Raw genomic sequence first — 18,898 nt, 5'->3', positions numbered from 1 at the left:
CGACGGTTCTTCCGAGACATCAAGCCCTTTTTTGTCCCCCAAAATTTGAAGAGTTGGAGATCTTGGATATTTGGCAAATTAAATACGCTTCGGAAATTAAATAAATGGACAGCTTTTTGTAATCGTAAAGGTCTAGTAGTAGAAGCCAAGCTATAAGCCAAGTATGTCTACCCTGCAGCATTTTATCCAGATAGATGGTCTGTTCCATTGTGACATAGATGTTGAATTAAAAGATCAGCATTTATGAAATCGTAACATTTTCCAAGAGCTCATATACATGCGTATCCAGCGGGAGCAGGTCGTTAGTATGCAAATCTGAAAAGACCCAGTTATTACGCCGACTTATTCACCTTTCATACTCGCTGTCTCTCTCGCACGTTTTCTCTCGACTTCAATACCAGCCTCACGCGCACACACATACAATGACGCGCGTTACGAGGAGCTGTCGCCGTTCGCCAACACATTCTAATGAGGTGATGACCAACCACTTGTTATAATTGCTTTGGACTCCTTTTAATTTTCAAGCTTATTAATCATATGTAGAGTTATTTAAAAATGCATAAATTAATCTTAGATTAAAAAGCCTTTAACAGACTCAAAACAATTAAAGAGAGAGGTGAGATTTCCCCCGGGTTTGGCAGTTTTACTTTAATGGAGAATTCAGGTGATTATCACACTTTGATATGGGGCTGTGATTAATGTAGCCACACTTTAAAATGGGATTTTTCCGTTTATTTATTTTTTTGTTCACGTGTTAGAAAAGTAAAGCACCGAGACGGTAATGACCTAACTGACACTGTATTTATACGGCTTCTCTACTCTGCAAGTGTGCTAAGCTAGCAGCAGGTGGGTTAATTAATGAAGGTCCTGTTTCTGGCATGCTTCAACACACACAAACATACAGAGAACAGAGGGACACACAGGTGGCGGTTTGGGCGTCCGTGATCCATCTCAGCACAGCCAAACAAGCAGGTGACCGTCTAAGCTCTGATTTATTTCAGGTCATCAGACGCAAGCTCAAGTTGGCAGGGTGTACACTTGTTTGATTTGTTTGCTTAGCACTTCTGTAACACTGTAGATATGTGACCTTGCCTGTCTGTGAAAACCCAACTAAAGCCATAAAATCACTCTAGATAATGTAAAGAATATTGTATGTGAAAATATAACCTAGGAAGGCCACGTCAAAGATTAAAATCAATGACTGAAATCAAACTTTGAGACTTCAGCCTGGATTTTAAGAAGAAAAGTCTTAGGCCACCACCACCAGACTTGTTATTTTAGAAGTTTTAATGTCCATCCATATTCATTTTTCAATCTATTTTATTAAGTTACAAACAGAAAATACAGCAAATACGAAAAAAAAAAACATTTTCAGGACTAAATGTTTTCTTCAGGCATCGTCTGTGTTTAGTGTGACCTCTCTTGGCACTTAACACATCTTGAGCGTTTTTGAGCAGAATGAAGTAAAAAGATTAATTTCTTTAAAATTAGAAATTAGGATTTAATTTTATTTAGGTTGAAGAGATCCTGCAGTTTCCTGCTATTGCTCAAGTGGAAGGGGAGTTTACCCTAAAAACTTGACACATCAGTTAACATTTTATACAGTTTTTAGTACTATATACACATTTCCTGTATTTTCTGGATGTATTCTATTAAAGAGACTGAGAAACAATTATATATGATCATTATAACATTGCAAAAACAACATATCTAATTGTGGCATGGTGGTCTAAGACTTTTGCACAGTACTGTATGTATCCACTCTTGGTTTTTCTCCTAGCTAGTTTATGATCATAACACGCACCGTTGACACATACTTTGATGTCCGGTCTGAGAATCATCACCAAGCAGGCACGCATCTGCAGAGCTGGATAATACACCACCAGGTCTGGTGGTGAAGCTGGCACAGAGATTTCAGCGGCCTGGGCTGTGTGATTGATGAGATGGGTATCTGGTAGAGCTGCCCCTCAGGACTGCCCTTTCTAACACTCCAGCACTGAGAGTGATTAACCTCACTGTGGCACATGCACAACTCACCATTATGAGGACAGAACGATTGATGGCATTACGTTGTCCTCATTGAGCGGTGGAAGGAAGAAACAAATGGGAGATGATGAGGGAGACTGGCATTGCTGTGTTAGGAAGAAAGTCTTCCGAAGTGTCAATAAGTTAAGGATGTGATAAAACGCACTCGTTGTTTACAGATTAGCAGCAGTATTGTTTGATTTGCCAGCTTGTTTTCCCAGTTCAGTTTAGCCTGTTCTCTTGTAGTTTGTAATGGGTTCTCATTAAGGCTTTCTAATGGTTTGACGTTTTGTTCACTGTCCTGCTGTTGTAGCCGGACGATTTATAATCAAGTTATTAGTACTTTAGTGGCTTTGTGGCAGAGAAATTAGGGCTGATGTGCTCATTTACACTGCTCAGCCTGTCTCTCTTTAACTTTGTTGAGCATAGAGAGGTAAATTACCACTGTTGGCATTACAACACACAGATTTGATCTATTTGGACATCTGTAAAGTAAACATGCAGCTTCTGTTAATCACATTATTTTTGGGCAATTTGAGCAACAGTCGATATAACTGTTGTTCAGTCTCCATTGCTAATTTATATTGCTTTGTGAAAGTGAGAAACCACAATGAAAAAAAATCAATTACTTTTATTTATCGTTTTTTTGTGTGTGTGCTCTTCTCTTATTTTCCTTTAGGACCATTCATTTATTATGCAATATAATGATGGCAACACAGAAGTTGTGTCCATGTGGGTGTGCCGCTGCCTAGAGGAACGCAAAGCCCAGCAGGCACAAAGGCTGATGTGAAGAACAGTGGCACAGGATGAAGATATGGGAGAAGGTTTTGAAATATCCTCTCACTTTTCTTTCACTGAACCTAAAGAAGCAGGAGCTGAGCTTGCAGAACCTCATGTAGAGCACCACATCCCAACCTTTAGCTGCAGCAATGCACAGTGTGAGAACTGCTAAGAGTCTAATGCAGATTTTGCTGGCAGTAGCAGTGTGACTTGGACCGAGAATATTGGATTGCTTAAACCCGAATCTTTGACTTTTTGTTCGTCTACAATGGATTTCTTTTCACTTCTTCAAAGCAAATGTTTTGCCAGAAGATCCCTCACTCACAGGGGGTGCTTGCTCAACTCAAATTTAATTCCTATGGATTCGAATTTGAGTATAAATAATGAGAAACTGTCTCTATAACAATCTGGTGTTGCCAAAACATTACGGCTGCATCATAAAGCAGCGTGCGTTCGGTTAAACGGTTGGTTTTAAGAAAAATATGGGAGTTTGTCGAACATTGCTCTCTTCTGCCGTGCGTGTCATGCGGCAATTGGTTTTAAAGCTGCTTTTTTGAGTTTCACAAATGGTCTGCCATTATTGGCAGTACCCAATTGAAGTTAGAAAAATGTAATGATGTTTTATTATAGTTGAAGGCAGTGGATAGCAGTTTGGGCAGAGGAATGGTGCGTAGAGACCTTCCAGCAGTAGCAGGAGCCTGTAATACTGTTTAAGAGCCCAATACGGTTTATGTGGAACGTCATGTGACCAAACTGGAAAACTGGGTTGATCGCTTCCGGTTGCCGGTATGTACTGTAGCTTGTTATTCATAGTATTATTATTTGTGTTATGTTCTTTTTAATTCTAGTATCTGAATGTATGTGAGAAGAAAATGTCTTTGTCAAAAGCTATAAAGAATAAAAAAGTTTGTACATTTTAGGGGTGCACCGATATAACGGCCGATGATGCTTGCTATGCTTCTCAATGAATTACGGTGAAATGCCGCTACATCCAAATGCCAGAGGGCGCTCTCGTGCAGAAACTCAATATGCGCTGTAGACGAAGAACCATACACCATACGCAGCTCTAGGAGATGGCTTAAGGATATATTTATATTGCTGTTCTTCAAACCTTTTCTGGTATTTTCATGATAATAAAGAATATTTATAATGATTATGTTTGACGAGTGTTGCTATTTTAAATGCATTTTATAAACAACTCAAACTAACAGTGATTTCAGATCGAAAAGGACTTACTGATCAAAAGCTGTAGTACATGAAAAGCCGTGAATAAAATCGGCAGTGCGATTCAGAATATTTATTGGCCATGCATTATTAGTGTATATCGGCATTTATCGGTGCACCCCTAGAACATTTTCTTTTTCTCCGGTTTGAGATGTTGATGAGCATATCTACTGGACATTGGTTATTCTCATCTTTGGTTACTCCTAAAGGCTTCATGTATGAAAACAGCACCATGTCAGCATACAGAACCGGAAGCGATCTACTATGTTTAACAGGAATGGCGAAGTAAGTTGCGCATATACCCTATTGGTTTTGTTCTGGCCTTGCCCCCCTGTATTGGCCCACTTGATTCTAAAGGTTGATGGAAAGTTATCATCTTGTATGATGCATTGATTTACTTTACTTCACTTATACCCTGTGTTATACACATCAGATGAGTACAGCTTGGTATTGGAAGTCATTCATTTCTAGTAAACCATTATGTTGTACTTCACTTAGATCCGGCCTTGTAAAAATATCTCAAATTACTTTCAGATTGGGTTTCAACAGCTATGTGAACTGCATATGTACCTGTACATTTTCCTGGTAGACAACAATAGCACTGTGATAACATTCTTTAATCCAGATACTGTGGTTTTAGCACAGAAGTTTACTGTGACCTAACACAGCACTGGTTTAAGTAAGATATTTTCTTTTAGTGAGGAGAGTCTCATTAATGCATTGTAACAGTTTGAATATGACTTGTGCTCACCTACTATTATACCACTTTTTTCATGCACTGCAGGAAAGAGCATCATCATACTTCAACTTTTACACTGACAGCTGTTAGGCAAATAAACATAAGCCACACATCTGCCTTCCCTGATACTATATAGGAGTCATTTGTTAAGTTCGTCTGTTAAGTGTTACTTTATAGATTGGGTTTTGATGAAAGTGACAGATATTAAATGTTGTTCTTTAGTGCCTGGTATCTTTAAGAAAAATTAAAGAAATATTCTATTAAATATAAATATGTCAAAACAAAGGTCATTTTATAGAGCCAATGTATATAGTCCTAAATTACATTTATAGTCTCTTTTTTTTAGTGTAATCCAAAGCCAAAATATATTATCTTGTTTTGGGTGTTTTATAGTTTTACTATTACTTCTTGAGAAGAGTTTTCTTTGTATCTTGTTTTGAATATGTATAGCTGTCTCATATTGATTTCTTAAAAATTATAATCTGGCCAACTTTCAAAGTAAATCTCAGATCTATCATGAACTGAACAATGCGTGACTACATCATATAGTTGAGGTAAGGTCTGAACATCCAGGTGATTTAATCAATAAAATTTAAAATAGCATTGATTGTTTGTCTGCATTTAATACATTGTTTCCGTGATGTACAGGATCGTCTTACTGGATTTTCCCATTGACAATGCAGAGTTTTAGTGATATTTGTTATTTTCTTTCTAATAGTAATATTGATGCCTTCATTATGTAAATCAGTTTTGAAATCCTTTCTTTTTGCATTTCCATAGAAGAAATGTTTTAGATTTGTTCTGAGAAGAACTCTATTTTTTTAAAAGTAAATCTTATGTAGATGAAACTGGTCTATATAAAAGTGGATGCATGTTGCATTAACCTATGTTGAAAAAACACTTTCTGGTATCGTTAACATGCAAGAGATCAAACTTCTGACTGTGTGTATTTGATTTCTTTTTTTCACACATTTTGTTATCACTGACATAAAGTCAATGAATTATTTAGTATATATTATTAGTCTACTTCATACACTCGTTTAAATTAGATTTAGCTTGACATAATTAACACACGTGCGTTTAAATGATGGTATCTGATTACACATAATTCATTAGTGGTCATGGGTTTTCATAGGGTCCGTATACAGGATGACTGCAATGTGGAGGACAGGAATCCGATACGGAGGTCGGAGTCACTCTCCTCTCTGCACGGTGCAAATAGAACCGAAGATCACCGTTAGTGTTCGTTTTCAAAGTCCGACCTTAATGTTTACATGAATACCGTGCATCTGATGTAACGCCATGGTGATCAATACAAAAAACATGACTGTAAACCCGGCTGTTGTTTTGAATTGCAGGGCTTAGCTCTCGGACGCACCAAATTTTATTTCCTAAAATTTAAACAAGATGCAAGCATCGATGAGACGTACAATACAATTTTAAGTCAAAATATAGTTAAAAATAAATAAATAAAATACAATTCAATGCAAAATAATGATAATAATGTATCGTTCGTACGTGCACTTTAAAAATGCTGGGTAATTTTCAACTCAGCACTGGGACAAAAAGGGACGGACATAAGCCGTTGGATTGTTGTTTAACCTATATTGAATTGTTTCAACCAAAAAAGCTGGGTTGTTTTAACCCTTTGTTTCGTTAAATATAAACATTTGCTGAGTTAATTAAACCCAAAGTGTGTGCGTGCGTGCGTAACAAATTGCTATTCATTTTCTTACTTCATTGTGTAGCCTATATATTGAACTTGGAGATGGTGGGAAACATTGTGGGAACTTAATAACTCAATTTTAATAAAGAAAACCGTACAATTCGTGCGATAAAGTATGTTCCAGCTTAGAGCATTGGGTAAACAGCGCAAAGTTTGTGGGTTCGATTTCCAGAAGCACATAGGCCTAATAAAATGTAGTAGCCTGAATGCAATGCAAGTCGCTGGGATAAAAGCTTGTGCCAAACACATACATATACCCTGCATGTAGAAATACAGCAGTCATTTTTGGCCCACATGTATTTTAGGGTTAAAATGCACCTGAAAAGGTTTTTTACCCTTAAGTATTGTGTTGTCGTGTAGCTGCCTGCTGTTAGCTCATGTAGTGCTGCTGTAATGCAACCGTTCTCCTGCAGTCCAGTTTGATTAGCGCGGGGGCCGGACGAGCACTGAAAGGCCTGTTCACAGCCATTACCAAGATTCCTTTATCAATGTCTAGTAATTAAAATGTCACCACTTAATTTTCAGGCCACGGAGAAGCTCTTGTAGCAATCTTTTCCTAATAAAACAGTAATCGAAACGCTATTTTCACTCGAAACAAAAAGGTTGCGGCAGGCGACTCGGGGGTGTCAAGGCGACAGAGATCAATATGAGAGAAGCTGATTGATCTCGCGCTAAAGTGAAATTTATTGGGGTCGTGGTTTTATACTGCGCGGATATAGCGGTGACTGTAGTACACTGGTTTTCAGTTGATGCGTTTATTAAACCTCTCTTGCTGAATTAGTCTGCCTTTGATTTATGTGCCAATCTTCTCAATGACCTCCAGGACAGAATCTCTTATATGTTTTTTCTATACCCACCGGTTTGAAATAAAAATGTTTCCATCTTTGTTCGTATCTTGTTAGTGTATTATCTGAATAGCGTCTTGAGAGTAAAATAAAGACTTTCGGTGCATTTGGTGGTATAATAGTGAGCTTAACCCACGCGTACAAGACGTTAAATATTAAAAACGCACTTATCAAAACCATCAATAGTGAGAGTGGCAACAAAATCAGTTAGTTGGACATTATTCGTTTTTTTACATGTATTTTGTGCACTTTTTTACTTTTCTATTTTATTACAAATGTGACTTACAATTTCATATAAAGTTTTTATTTTACAGACTCTGGTCTATTTAAGCTCGAAGAGCAAAACCTCTTAAAATGCGAAAAGGAGAGCATCTTACAGAATATATGTTGATACATTTCTAACGTGCTTATTTTTAATATCAAAACCACACTTGAAATACAGTAAATAGGCCTAAATTAATGTCTGTAAGTACAGATAAATGCACAGATGGCCAACATTATTTATTAAGGTACTATGTTAATATGTTTAAACTAAACGTGAAGAACATTTTCTATTCTAATTTTATTTAATGGAACGTTATCATATACAAGGCACTATTTAAGAAATATTTGCCCAGTTTTCTTTTTGATATAAAAAAGCAGGCCTATAATGTTTCCTTAATTAGTTGACTCGTACTCGTGTAATGTAATAGCTTGTATATTAATGAGCCAATAATGGCATATGTCGTCCTGAAACACAATATTTATCGTATTGATTCAACCGTTATGTAAAAACAATCATTGATTATTTAATAGCATGTCAGAGAGGTTACTAAGCACATTTAACTCAAAGTCATCTGGCTGATATAGACTACTAAAATTAATAGTGATACCGTGAATAATACACTCATACAGCAAAATGTTTTATGTCAATCTGCTTAAACAAACTGCTTATACTCGAGATTCAATTCTAAAGTATATGGGAGGGTAACTTATGTGGGAGGATCCTGTCTTTAATGACAGTCTTGTAGGACATGTGACCCCCTGTCTTCCTACCATAAACGCTAACAATGCAGCTTCGAGTCTGATCTCTAAATAATCAACAATAAAGGAATAATTACAGAATAAAATTGTAATTATTGCTGGGCCAGGACGAAGCTTCTTGGTTGTGAAAGAAGACACTGCTAGGCAGATCTGGTTAAAGTTTCCTTTCCATTAATATTGAATTAGATTTAGCCAGTGGCCCCTCGGTCATAGCTCACAACAGAGCGTCGCTTGACAGATTTTTCCCATTTGTTTTAGCCGTTATAACAAATCAAACAACTTAAACAAGTTAATTTAACTTCTGCTTTAAAAAAACATTTAGTTTCTCATAATTAAAAAAATCAATGTCTTTGAACAGAACCGATTTGTTTCCTTTTTAAAAACGCCTAAATTTAGCTTAAATAATGTAATGCAATCAATTAATCAGTAGTACAATATTGTGTATGCTCAGTTAATGTAAAATGCAGAATTTCTTCTAAAAAATGGCCCTTGAAAGAAAAAAGTTTTTACTTTTTTGATACAGGTAATTGATTCTGTTTTCTTTAGGTATCCTATTTACTCTTTGATCAGAGGTTGGGCGGGGCAGGTAATGCATGAGGCATTCTTCTCCTAAAAAAACTGTCAAAAACCTTTCAAAAAATAAACAAGTATGTATTAATTCCAGTCAAGACTATAACCGATGCTTAACGCAGAACAGAGTGATTTTTTTACCACTGCAGTTCTTTTAACAGTTTTATAAGTAGCCAGTGGGACGCGCGTTTTCCAAGAAAGCCTGTATTAAACACAATCAATTATGCCAGATTTCTGTGAAAAGCCATTTTTTGTTTGCAGCACATCTTTGTCCGGCCTTATATTGATATCTTTACGTCAAGAGTTAGTGGGGTTAACTGAAGGGCATTGATCAGGTTTTAAATAGTTAATACGGCCATATAAGGTTGCACCACTTACCTCAGTTCATTGCTCTGATATCACTGTTTGTACACACAACTCGCTCTCACTGGCTGGTGTGTTTAACAAATGTGTATCATTCACCGTGAGCCGTGACAGAAAGGGCGATCACCGCCAGTTTTTAATAGCAGTTATTAAAGTTGTTTATCCTATCTATCTATCTATCTATCTATCTATCTATCTATCTATCTATCTATCTATCTATCTATCTATCTATCTATCTATCTGTCTATCTGTCTATCTGTCTATCTATCTATCTATCTATCTATCTATCTATCTGTCTATCTATTGGTTAGTGATCTTTGTTTTGGAGTTGTGGAAGCAAACGGTTAATACCAGAATCGGATCTGATCTCAGTGGGTGTGCCTTCCTATTCTTTTGGCATTCCCTCTTTTGAAGTAGATCGCGCACAACCTATTAAGAAGAGGCACGAGCTTCGGGACTGCCATGTGGTCCCTCAGTTTGCGCTCCCATCACCACGCAAGAGAGCTGAATGGGATGGAAACCCTAAAGCTGTTTTAAGAGGGAGAAGAGTGAAAGACGCTAACCTCCAAGTTCTCTTCAAGCACTCCAGTGGCTTGTGGTGGACCTTTTTATCCTTCTGGTTTTAGGCCTATTTATTTAAAGCAAAGACATTCCTTCCTCCGAGCTGTTTTCCTGATTTAAAGGTAGGTTTCTTTTCATATTTACAAAATGGTCTAAATAATTAGCTTTGCATTTTCTTGAACTGACGCGCCTAAACGAGTTTCATAATGCTATCTGCATTTCACAAAATGTTTAGAATATAGGATAAATGGTTATGTTTTAAAATTGTTCCTCGATTAAGAAAATAAAAATTCAGCACTTAATTAGTTTATAATAGCGTATGTAAACGTCTTATAAATATATAATATAATATAAAGGGACAGCCAAGTAAACGACATCTCAGGATATTTTATGACAAAGCTCCTCTCACAGTGTCTTAATTATAAATAAGACTTTTATTAACAGATCGAAGTCGAGCAGCACATGCCGTGTAATTACACAGAAAGCGGCTTAGTGCTTCTTTTCCTTGTTGCTAAGCTCATTGGAGATAATACAGATATTACCTAGAAAGGTAAACTAATAAACTTTGGTAATAAATCCACACAAGATGGTGAAAGTAAGAAGATATTTCAAATATAAATGATCGTTGCATGCTACAGTTTTTTTAAGCTTAATAATAATAAAAATTATAATTTGTTGTTGTTCTTAAATAAATAAAATTATTACATACTATTTTGGTAATCTTTGTTTTTCTCATTTTATTTTGTTTTAATGTTCATTTATTAGGACAACGCCACATTAAGCACATATTCGTGATTTAATTTATTACCTTGAAGTATAATTTTGAATTTCTGATTCGTCCTCCACAGACTTCCAGGAATGGAGTCAATACCCGGTCAGCTGTCTACAGGACGAGATGCCTGTTCTTCCCCCAACTCAAAGCAAGAACTGCAGCCTTATTCTGGAAGCAGTTCGCTAAAGCCAAATCAAGTGAGTGAAACTGTGCTGTATGGAGTCCCCATCGTCTCTTTGGTCATAGACGGTCAGGAAAGATTGTGTCTGGCGCAGATCTCCAACACTTTATTGAAGAGCTATAGCTACAATGAAATTCACAACAGACGCGTGGCTCTTGGAATTACCTGTGTACAGTGCACACCTGTGCAGCTGGAGATCCTGAGACGCGCGGGTGCCATGCCCATCTCCTCGCGTCGCTGTGGCATGATCACCAAACGCGAGGCCGAGCGCCTGTGCAAATCTTTCCTCGGAGCTCACAATCCTCCTAAATTACCCGAGAATTTTGCATTTGATGTTACGCACGAGTGCGCCTGGGGATGCAGAGGAAGCTTCATTCCAGCGAGGTACAACAGCTCCAGGGCGAAATGCATTAAGTGCACTTATTGCAATATGTATTTTTCGCCCAACAAATTTATATTTCATTCTCACCGCACACCCGAGTCTAAATACACACAGCCGGACGCAGCAAATTTTAATTCGTGGAGACGCCACCTAAAACTGACCGAAAAATCCATGTCTGATGACATTTGTCACGCGTGGGAGGATGTAAAGGCCATGTTCAACGGTGGGAGCCGAAAACGGGCAATGCCAGGGAGTGGATCGGAAATGTCATCCCCACTAAAACCACAGGCCTCCAGCAACATCACGCAGACCAGTTCCCCTGATATACCTCATAAAACTTTGCGCTGCGATGATGATCGTGGTGGCCTCGGCTTAACCAACAGTGTACGTAACTACCCGGTCATTCCCGTGCCCAGTAAAAGTTTTGGCATGCTGCAAAAAATCCCACCTCCAATTTTTCCACATCCGTATAGTTTCCCAGCATTTGGACTTTGTCAAAAGAAGGACGACGGAGTTGGTGAGCAAAATAAGACCAACGTACCTGGTGTGTTTTGGCCCGGGGCGAAGGACGGTCTCTATCCACCGTTTCCCATGTTTTGGCCCACTACAGCTAGTCTGCCGCTGTCATCCTACCAACCAGCACAACCAAAACCACACACTGAGCTCATAGGTGGGCGACAAACTGAAACGGAGATTTCAGAGAGCGAACGAGGTGGTAACACATCTAGAGACAGTCTGTTTGACAGCGAGCGTTGCTCCAGCTCACAGTCACTCAGAAACGACGAAGACAAATCTGGGGACGAGGCCAGGTCAACTGAGGGTCAACCAACCACCCCCAGAAAGATCAGCTATATTTCTGCTTTCAGGCCAGTGATTAAAGATGCAGAGAGTATAGCCAAGCTCTACGGAAACAGGGACGCGTATAGCGGAGCCCATACGGGCCATTTGTCACCAGACTTTGTAAGTGAGAGCTCCAGCTACAGATCTGTCTCTCCGTGTGTGGACAGTGGGGAAGATCCAGACATCGACGTCGAGTCCAATAGATTGCCAGAAGATGAGGAGTCTATTCAACTTTCCGTGGATGATCGTAGTCAAAGTCCCGTAGGGGAAATCGCTTTGAGCAGTCACAACGGGCACAGAAACACACCACAGCCAGACGATGAGCAAACCAGTTTCAGTGAAACAGCCATCTCTGATCAGAAGCAGAACAAGCTGGCTGCAAAGAAAAACGATGCCACTGTTTATCATGTGAGTATCACACTCACAACATAAATCTACTATTAAATGTACAGGTCTGATCCCTCTATAAAGTCACTTGTCACATTTAAAAACGCTTTTAATACTTTAAAATAGCTAAAGTATTGTGTTAACCTTATAAGCATTGAGCATATTTGTATTCCTTTTTAAGCATGGAACCTGAATAAGGGCACTCATGGCTCAGAATAGCACCATAGTCAATAGTCTGATATAGCAGTCTTTCAGCTGTAATAGCGGGTAATTGTGCTTAATTGTGTGCTCGGGGATTCTTTATTCAGTTTTCTATTTCTGAACACTTTGCAATTTACGTTGTAATGGATATAGGTCGTTTAAATCCCATGTTTATTAATGCAGAGTGATCTAAATAAAAGAACACAGCAGCGGGTGATTGTACTAAATTAAATGTTTAGAACGAATGGTCAGCCCTGATTTTACCCGCGGGCTATAACTGAATTGGTGAAAGGACTCCCCTGTGGTTACTGTCCCCAATTCAGTGAAAACTGTTCTTATTGTCTGTCCATCTGATCAAATTTACCCTGTAATATGAGTAATTTGCCTTGATGTAGCCAACTATTCTCTGATCATTAGAAGAGTACTATTAGTGACAATCTGTTGTCTGTCGTATGTTTGAGTAAGAAAAGAACAAAATGATGTATAATTGGGGTTGTATTTATTTTTTAATGGTTGGTTAATGTCTGCAGGTGTACTCTCATGAAAAGGAGGGCGCGTCTCTTCAGAGCACATTGCCTTGTTCAGATTCTAAACTTCCACGCAACGCAGCTGAATCAAACGGTAAGCAAAAAAATAAAATAAAAAATAAATACATAATAATAAATAAATAAATCATAGCAATTGAATATAAATCAACAGTATTAAAGTATTAGGATATGTGATGAGATCTGATTAAAATAACTTACATTTTAATAGTACATTTTATCTTAACGTTAAGTTCAATTATAGTAATAAAATCAGTTTCCTTTATAGATTCACACACCCCACACAACAGTACAAAGGACGAATGTGAACCGCAAAAATCACGTGCAGGGGAAATTAGCGTTGGCAAAGATAACTCAAGTAAGTAACATATCAAAATATTTATTTATAGATGTTTATTTTTCCGTTTAATTATGTGGTGGTGTATATTTATATGTCACTCAACATTATATTTTTTCCATTGTTTATGCAGACGACTCTGCATTGAGAAGTGCTGAAAACAGATTTCATTTTTTCGAGAAAGACATCGAGAATATGGCGAAAGGTAACTTTAATTATAGCTACGATATTTGCTGTTTATAAAATTAAAATAATACATGTACTTAAAATTACAAGAGACTCATTTTTTTTTAGATTCAAAGGCGTAGTGTAGCCAATTTTATAAGACAAATGAAGTAATTTTTGTTTACACTATTTCCTATTTTTAAAACATAGCAAAATAGAAAATACAGGCAATCTCTACATAATTATGTGTGTTCGTGAGAATTGTCCTTGAACTGCAGTCTCGTTTTCCACACACCCCTCAGGCAACTGTCCTAATTATTTTGCAATGTCATGCTTGAAAACACGGGGACCGCGTGTTTTGTCTTAGTAACCTAAATAGCGCTATTAAGATAGGAAAACCAGAGAGTGTGAAACAGAATGAAAATACATACAAGTCTCATAAGATTTTTCTTTACTTGGGATAATTTTCCTTGAAAATACTAACTGATTATTGGGATTATTGTGTGGTGATTAAAAATCACAGTGATAACAAATTATATTATTTCTTTTTCAAAGAGGAGCTCCAAAAGCAGCTCTTGGAGCAAGTGGAGCTAAGAAAAAAACTGGAACGGGAATTTCAAAGTTTAAAAGGTAATTAAAAGATTATATGTTCATAGTAATTATACAAAGTCAAACTATCCATTATTTGAATCCTTGTTTATCTTTATATATGTTGACTCTAACAGATAATTTTCAGGATCAAATGAAGAGGGAACTGTCTTATCGAGAGGAGATGGTCCAGCAGCTGCAGATTGTAAGAGGTACTGCATGTATGCATATTTCGCGCATGAAAAAGGAAAATGAGATTTACAAAGTGACACTTGCATATTTTTTACTGAGTTAAACTTAATCTAAAAGAAAAAAGGTCACATTTAACTGAAAAAAAAAACATTTGATGTTTGTGACCCATCCCCATCTGATTTATTACTTTTTATTTTATTTAGACACATTGTGCAACGAGTTGGATCAGGAGAGAAAAGCTCGTTATGCAATTCAACAGAAGCTTAAAGGTAATTTAGAACATATCATCCAAACATATGTTATCCATAAAAAATTTAGCTTTGTGTACGAAATATGCAAGTGCTACTTTTTTTTTTTAGAATTATCTCAATTGTTTAATGTACAAAATACATTAAAACGTCACCATGTGTGCTTGATAGGAATCTTTCCCATGTTCATGCATTAAAAGTGTTATGATATAGCACAATTTCATTTTTTTTTTTGGATGGAAAGTGTTCTTAATTATTGACACTAATTGACATTTTTCCTAGAAGCTCACGACGCTCTTCACCATTTCTCCTGCAAAATGCTCACTCCACGACACTGCACAGGGACCTGCACCTTCAAGCCACCCCTTTTACCACCTTAACTTACAGCTGTATCCCGGGAAGGCATTGCAGTACAGCTGAAAACTTTAAAAATCCCATAAAGGAATATCACATTCGCACTATGTTTGGGAGGTTCTTTTAATTCATGCACTCTGAAAACTGAGGACTGCTGAATCGCAATCCTTCTAGAGGATTCACTGGCGTTGTGATCTCTACTTTAAACGCTCTACAGAAAATGGAAATGGTCTAGGATTACTTTAGGACATCAAAACATTGAAATGATCAGAACAAATGTTCAAATAATTACATTGTTACTTATGTAAATAGGTTGATTTTTTTAATCAGTACAAATACATGATATGTGGCAATGTGCAATGAATTGTAAAATTGTGCAATTTCATAAACTGAAATTGTTGATTATTCTCATAATTTATGTATTTGTGTTTTTACATACATTACTTGATTACTCTCTAAATGAATTCACGGATGTGTTATCCCAAATTAAGTGTGTATCATAAATCTTAAGCACTTTAAATAAGCAGCATCTCAGACTATAAATTTAGTCAACCCAAAAATCTATTTAATAATAGTTGTTTAACAATATCAAGTTTGAATAAGCACTTATTCCATATTCACCCCAAAAACTAATTCAGAATATCAAGAATGTTGTTTTTCCACAAAAAAGTGCTTAAACTAAATGTTACAAGACTGAAGTGTTTTTTCACAATAAAGTTATCTCTTGCTTAATTCCTGAATAAAAGTTTTGACTCAAATTTGATTTTTTTGTTTACAATAATGTTTCTTCCATCAAGTTCCATTACTTATTTTTTCATTCATTAAAACTTATTTTGGCAAGAAACTTTATAGGCCTTATCGACTTTCACTAGTAAAACACCTGATGTTTGCTGACTGAAACTGAAAAACTACTGTATGTACCAGAAGAAAAATACAAAACAGAGGCATAGTCTGAAACCTACAGAAAAAAATACAGCGTTATGGTTTCCCAATAAAATATGCCGTTGCTACATTGGAAGCATAGTATTTCCAAAATAACAAGCTTATACATTTAGCCTACAAACCTATGTAACATCGTGTCCTGTTTTAATTTTGAAAACGACTGCGCATTATAGATCTCTCAGTTCAGTTTTTAACAAAACTGGACGTCTACTTTTTTAAATACAACACCTCCATCTAGTGGTAAAACCTCAGGGTTGCACACTGCCGATATCAGTGCGCATCGGCATTATAAACGTCAATGTATTTCATTAATTGTATCGTTACGTTTAGTTATAAATAATGAAGGTTGCTTTAAAAGTGTTATATATGTATGCTTACTATTAAGGGAAAAACGATATCTGGATTTGATTTGAATAGTTGTCTGTCTCACAGTGTGTGCTTTCGTCCCCGTTTACGTTCATTGTAATTATGGATTACCTGTTGCACATTCCAAACTTTTTAAGGTTGTAAGAGAATAAAAAACGGCACTTCTTTAAAAAACCCAGTTGACAAAAAAGTTTTACATTTAGATCCCTCAGCTATTCAGTTGACGAAACTGGCACATCTAGCCCTCTGAAAAGAACTTTATGTACAACACGTGACTTTGTGAATCACTTTTAGACACTCGGCAAAATATGATCCCCGCATAGCGAGCATTCATATGTCGTAACGTCATTTTCAATAAAGGGTAAAGGACGTAAGCCGTATCCTAAGCCTTTGCTTCAATGATATGTCATTAAATATGACATAGTGCCATCCACAAATCCCGTTTATTCAAATTTTGATAGCATTAGCTGCCTTACCTCGTTGACAACATGGCCAAGTGTTTGTTTTAGTATTTGAAAAAGTAGCGGTTAACCGGCAACGAGCTCAGCGTGCACACCACGTGACCCAGTTACGTCACGCCCGCGCTAGCAGTCACAAGATGGCGGAGAGTGCGGAACTAAAGGTAAAACGCTGCTCTCAATTTCCAGTCGGATAGTGAACAGGGAGATCTTATTGTACCGTTAGAAGTACGCGCACTACTCATCCGCTGTATCACGAGATGGTTGTAGTGCATTTAACCGCTGTTCTGATAGCTAAAGTTGCATGGGAAGTGATTTTGCAGTGGAGCTCTTGTAGAAAGCTTCCAGCGTGTTTTTGTTGATGTAGAGGGAGCTGTCTGTCCACCGCTCTCCTCAGGGGAATTACTAACTTTATCACTTTTTCACCAAATAAATCACGCTCATGCAATCTGTTGAAGAACAGCTTTACACTTTGGCTAATTTACACATTTAACATTTGCTGATGGTAGATCTTATTTGTGGATTTTGATGGTCAATATGTGATGCGGTCGCTTGTACTTGTAGATTGCTAGAAAGCTCCATCGCTTTTACGCGCGGACGCGAGGACTGTTGACGGGTTGTCAATCAAGCGGGAGAAAGTGCAGGAATCTGTCGCTCAGATTATGCAGCCGAAAATCCAACATTTCAGTTCGTCGCACATTTAGTTTGTGTTATATTTTAAGTACGCGCTGTATGTTTTACTTTAACACCCGTATACGGCAATCCCACCGTGTTAATGGCACATGGATGGGAAAGGTTTGTCTTTTTCATAAAAAGTATAGGGTTTCCACAATAAGAAGATTATAGTGCTGCTTAGTTCGTTTTGCTGCTATTTGGCATTTGGTTTATAAATGACAGGCAGGGATGCAGTGCGATTGTGATTTCTTTAACCTTAACCGCGAGTCTGTGGGATGATCCTAAATGTATGAGAAACGAAAAACACTGAATTGTAAAATACCCTTCTGGGCGAGCATTTTAGTTTTGTTTATTTTTATTCTAGACGTTCAGATGATCTTTACTAGGCTCTAGAAAGCTCCTTCTTCATTTATGTCCATAGAAACTGAAAGTTATTGCTGCATGCATGATAGAGGATAGTCAAGTTCACACTCACAGTAGGAAGTATATAACTGTTATGTGTGCTTGTGAATTCATGTGCTTGCAGTGAACTGTATGCTAGCCTGTTTATTTTTTTATTTCTATCTGCATTGCTTTGTACAAAAATTAAATCTCTAGTTTTGTTTTTTAACTATTGATGTCTTATTATATCAACTGTTTGTCATTGTTTCGTGTCTTAGCTTCTGTATAAAATGTCCACGTCTTTCTATTAGAACAGAGAAATGATAAAGCTATCATTAAATATGGCTTGCTTCCAACCTGATATTTTACAGAGCTTTCATTTAGCTTATTTAAACATGTAATAGTTACTTAAAGATAGTAATCACTGCACAAAATATTATGTTGGTTGGTTTAAATGACAGGTAGGCTGTGTTCACACATGTCAATTTAAATCCGATTTGGATGATTGACTGTCCACACTGCGTATAACAAATGTTCAGATCCGATTTGTGTGTCCTGTAGGGCTCAAATTGCTCGGCATAGCATTGGTTCTATAGTAATAACGTTGCATGGAGGTGTTTAAAATAGGTGAGCTCGAGTTCATGTGGTGCTGTGCAGACTGTTCGGCATGTAACATCAAAGTTCCCTCAGAGGGAAGTGTTTTCAAATCACTCTCTTTGATGTCGTAAGACCGTCTGTCGGCTAAAGGTAATGTAGACGAGAGATGCACTGTTGGTCACATGTTGCCTATATAGGACCTCCAGAGCAGATTTGCATCAGTTTAAGATGTAATCTATAACATTGACTGGTAAAACTTGTTTTCAGAATGCCCTATATGTCTCTAGATCTGTCTGCCTTTCTGTTATATTAAAATAGCAGCACAAGAGGTCATCTCAAGTCTAACCTACAACATTTAGTATGAATGAATATGGGTTTGTTGAAAGAAAATGATCTGATACTTGAAGTTTTTTTTGTGCTCTTTTGTATTT

The 18,898-nt window shown here is 37.1% G+C and overlaps 3 protein-coding genes across 14 annotated transcripts in view; all 3 read left to right on the top strand.

Moving 5' to 3' along the window:
• The window catches only part of map2k5 (mitogen-activated protein kinase kinase 5), a 51,095-nt gene extending 45,420 nt beyond the window's left edge, over nucleotides 1–5,675 (top strand). The window contains exon 22 of the mRNA XM_065267529.2: nucleotides 2,705–5,675. Within this exon, the coding sequence (XP_065123601.1) occupies nucleotides 2,705–2,815 (111 nt within the window). The 3' untranslated portion in view covers nucleotides 2,816–5,675. The remainder of the gene's footprint in view (nucleotides 1–2,704) is intronic.
• A 3,921-nt stretch (nucleotides 5,676–9,596) lies between these two features.
• skor1a (SKI family transcriptional corepressor 1a) lies at nucleotides 9,597–15,866 on the top strand. Of its 12 annotated transcripts, none has more exons than XM_065267841.2 (9): nucleotides 9,597–9,978; nucleotides 10,705–12,439; nucleotides 13,150–13,240; nucleotides 13,433–13,522; nucleotides 13,635–13,706; nucleotides 14,222–14,296; nucleotides 14,403–14,466; nucleotides 14,650–14,715; nucleotides 14,980–15,116. In XM_065267841.2, exons 2-8 carry the CDS (start codon nucleotides 10,715–10,717, stop codon nucleotides 14,711–14,713), a joined length of 2,181 nt encoding a protein of 726 aa, XP_065123913.1. In that variant the 5' UTR covers nucleotides 9,597–9,978; nucleotides 10,705–10,714; the 3' UTR covers nucleotides 14,714–14,715; nucleotides 14,980–15,116. The 12 variants fall into 12 exon arrangements, with proteins under 12 accessions (XP_065123913.1, XP_065123912.1, XP_065123911.1 ...); XM_065267840.2 differs by having other exon boundaries at nucleotides 14,977–15,110; XM_065267833.2 differs by having other exon boundaries at nucleotides 9,598–9,978; nucleotides 14,392–14,466; nucleotides 14,980–15,204.
• Nucleotides 15,867–16,926: 1,060 nt separating this feature from the next.
• Nucleotides 16,927–18,898, top strand: part of pias1a (protein inhibitor of activated STAT, 1a) — a 43,344-nt gene continuing 41,372 nt past the window's right edge. Inside the window, exon 1 of the mRNA XM_065267932.2 lies at nucleotides 16,927–16,978. Within this exon, the coding sequence (XP_065124004.1) occupies nucleotides 16,955–16,978 (24 nt within the window). The 5' untranslated portion in view covers nucleotides 16,927–16,954. The remainder of the gene's footprint in view (nucleotides 16,979–18,898) is intronic.

Source organism: Paramisgurnus dabryanus, chromosome 2, assembly GCF_030506205.2.
Source record: "Paramisgurnus dabryanus chromosome 2, PD_genome_1.1, whole genome shotgun sequence".
Classification (NCBI taxonomy): Eukaryota; Metazoa; Chordata; class Actinopteri; order Cypriniformes; family Cobitidae; genus Paramisgurnus; species Paramisgurnus dabryanus.
This window is presented reverse-complemented; position numbering and strand designations above follow the sequence as displayed.

Bases quoted from the DNA above. Each gene is read 5' to 3' on its own strand.
- skor1a (XM_065267830.2), top strand. From the start codon at position 10,715: ATGGAGTCAATACCCGGTCAGCTGTCTACAGGACGAGATGCCTGTTCT. The intron at 12,440-13,149 runs GTGAGTATCACA...TAATGTCTGCAG, and splicing joins ACGATGCCACTGTTTATCAT to GTGTACTCTCATGAAAAGGA. The intron at 13,707-14,221 runs GTAACTTTAATT...TCTTTTTCAAAG, and splicing joins CATCGAGAATATGGCGAAAG to AGGAGCTCCAAAAGCAGCTC.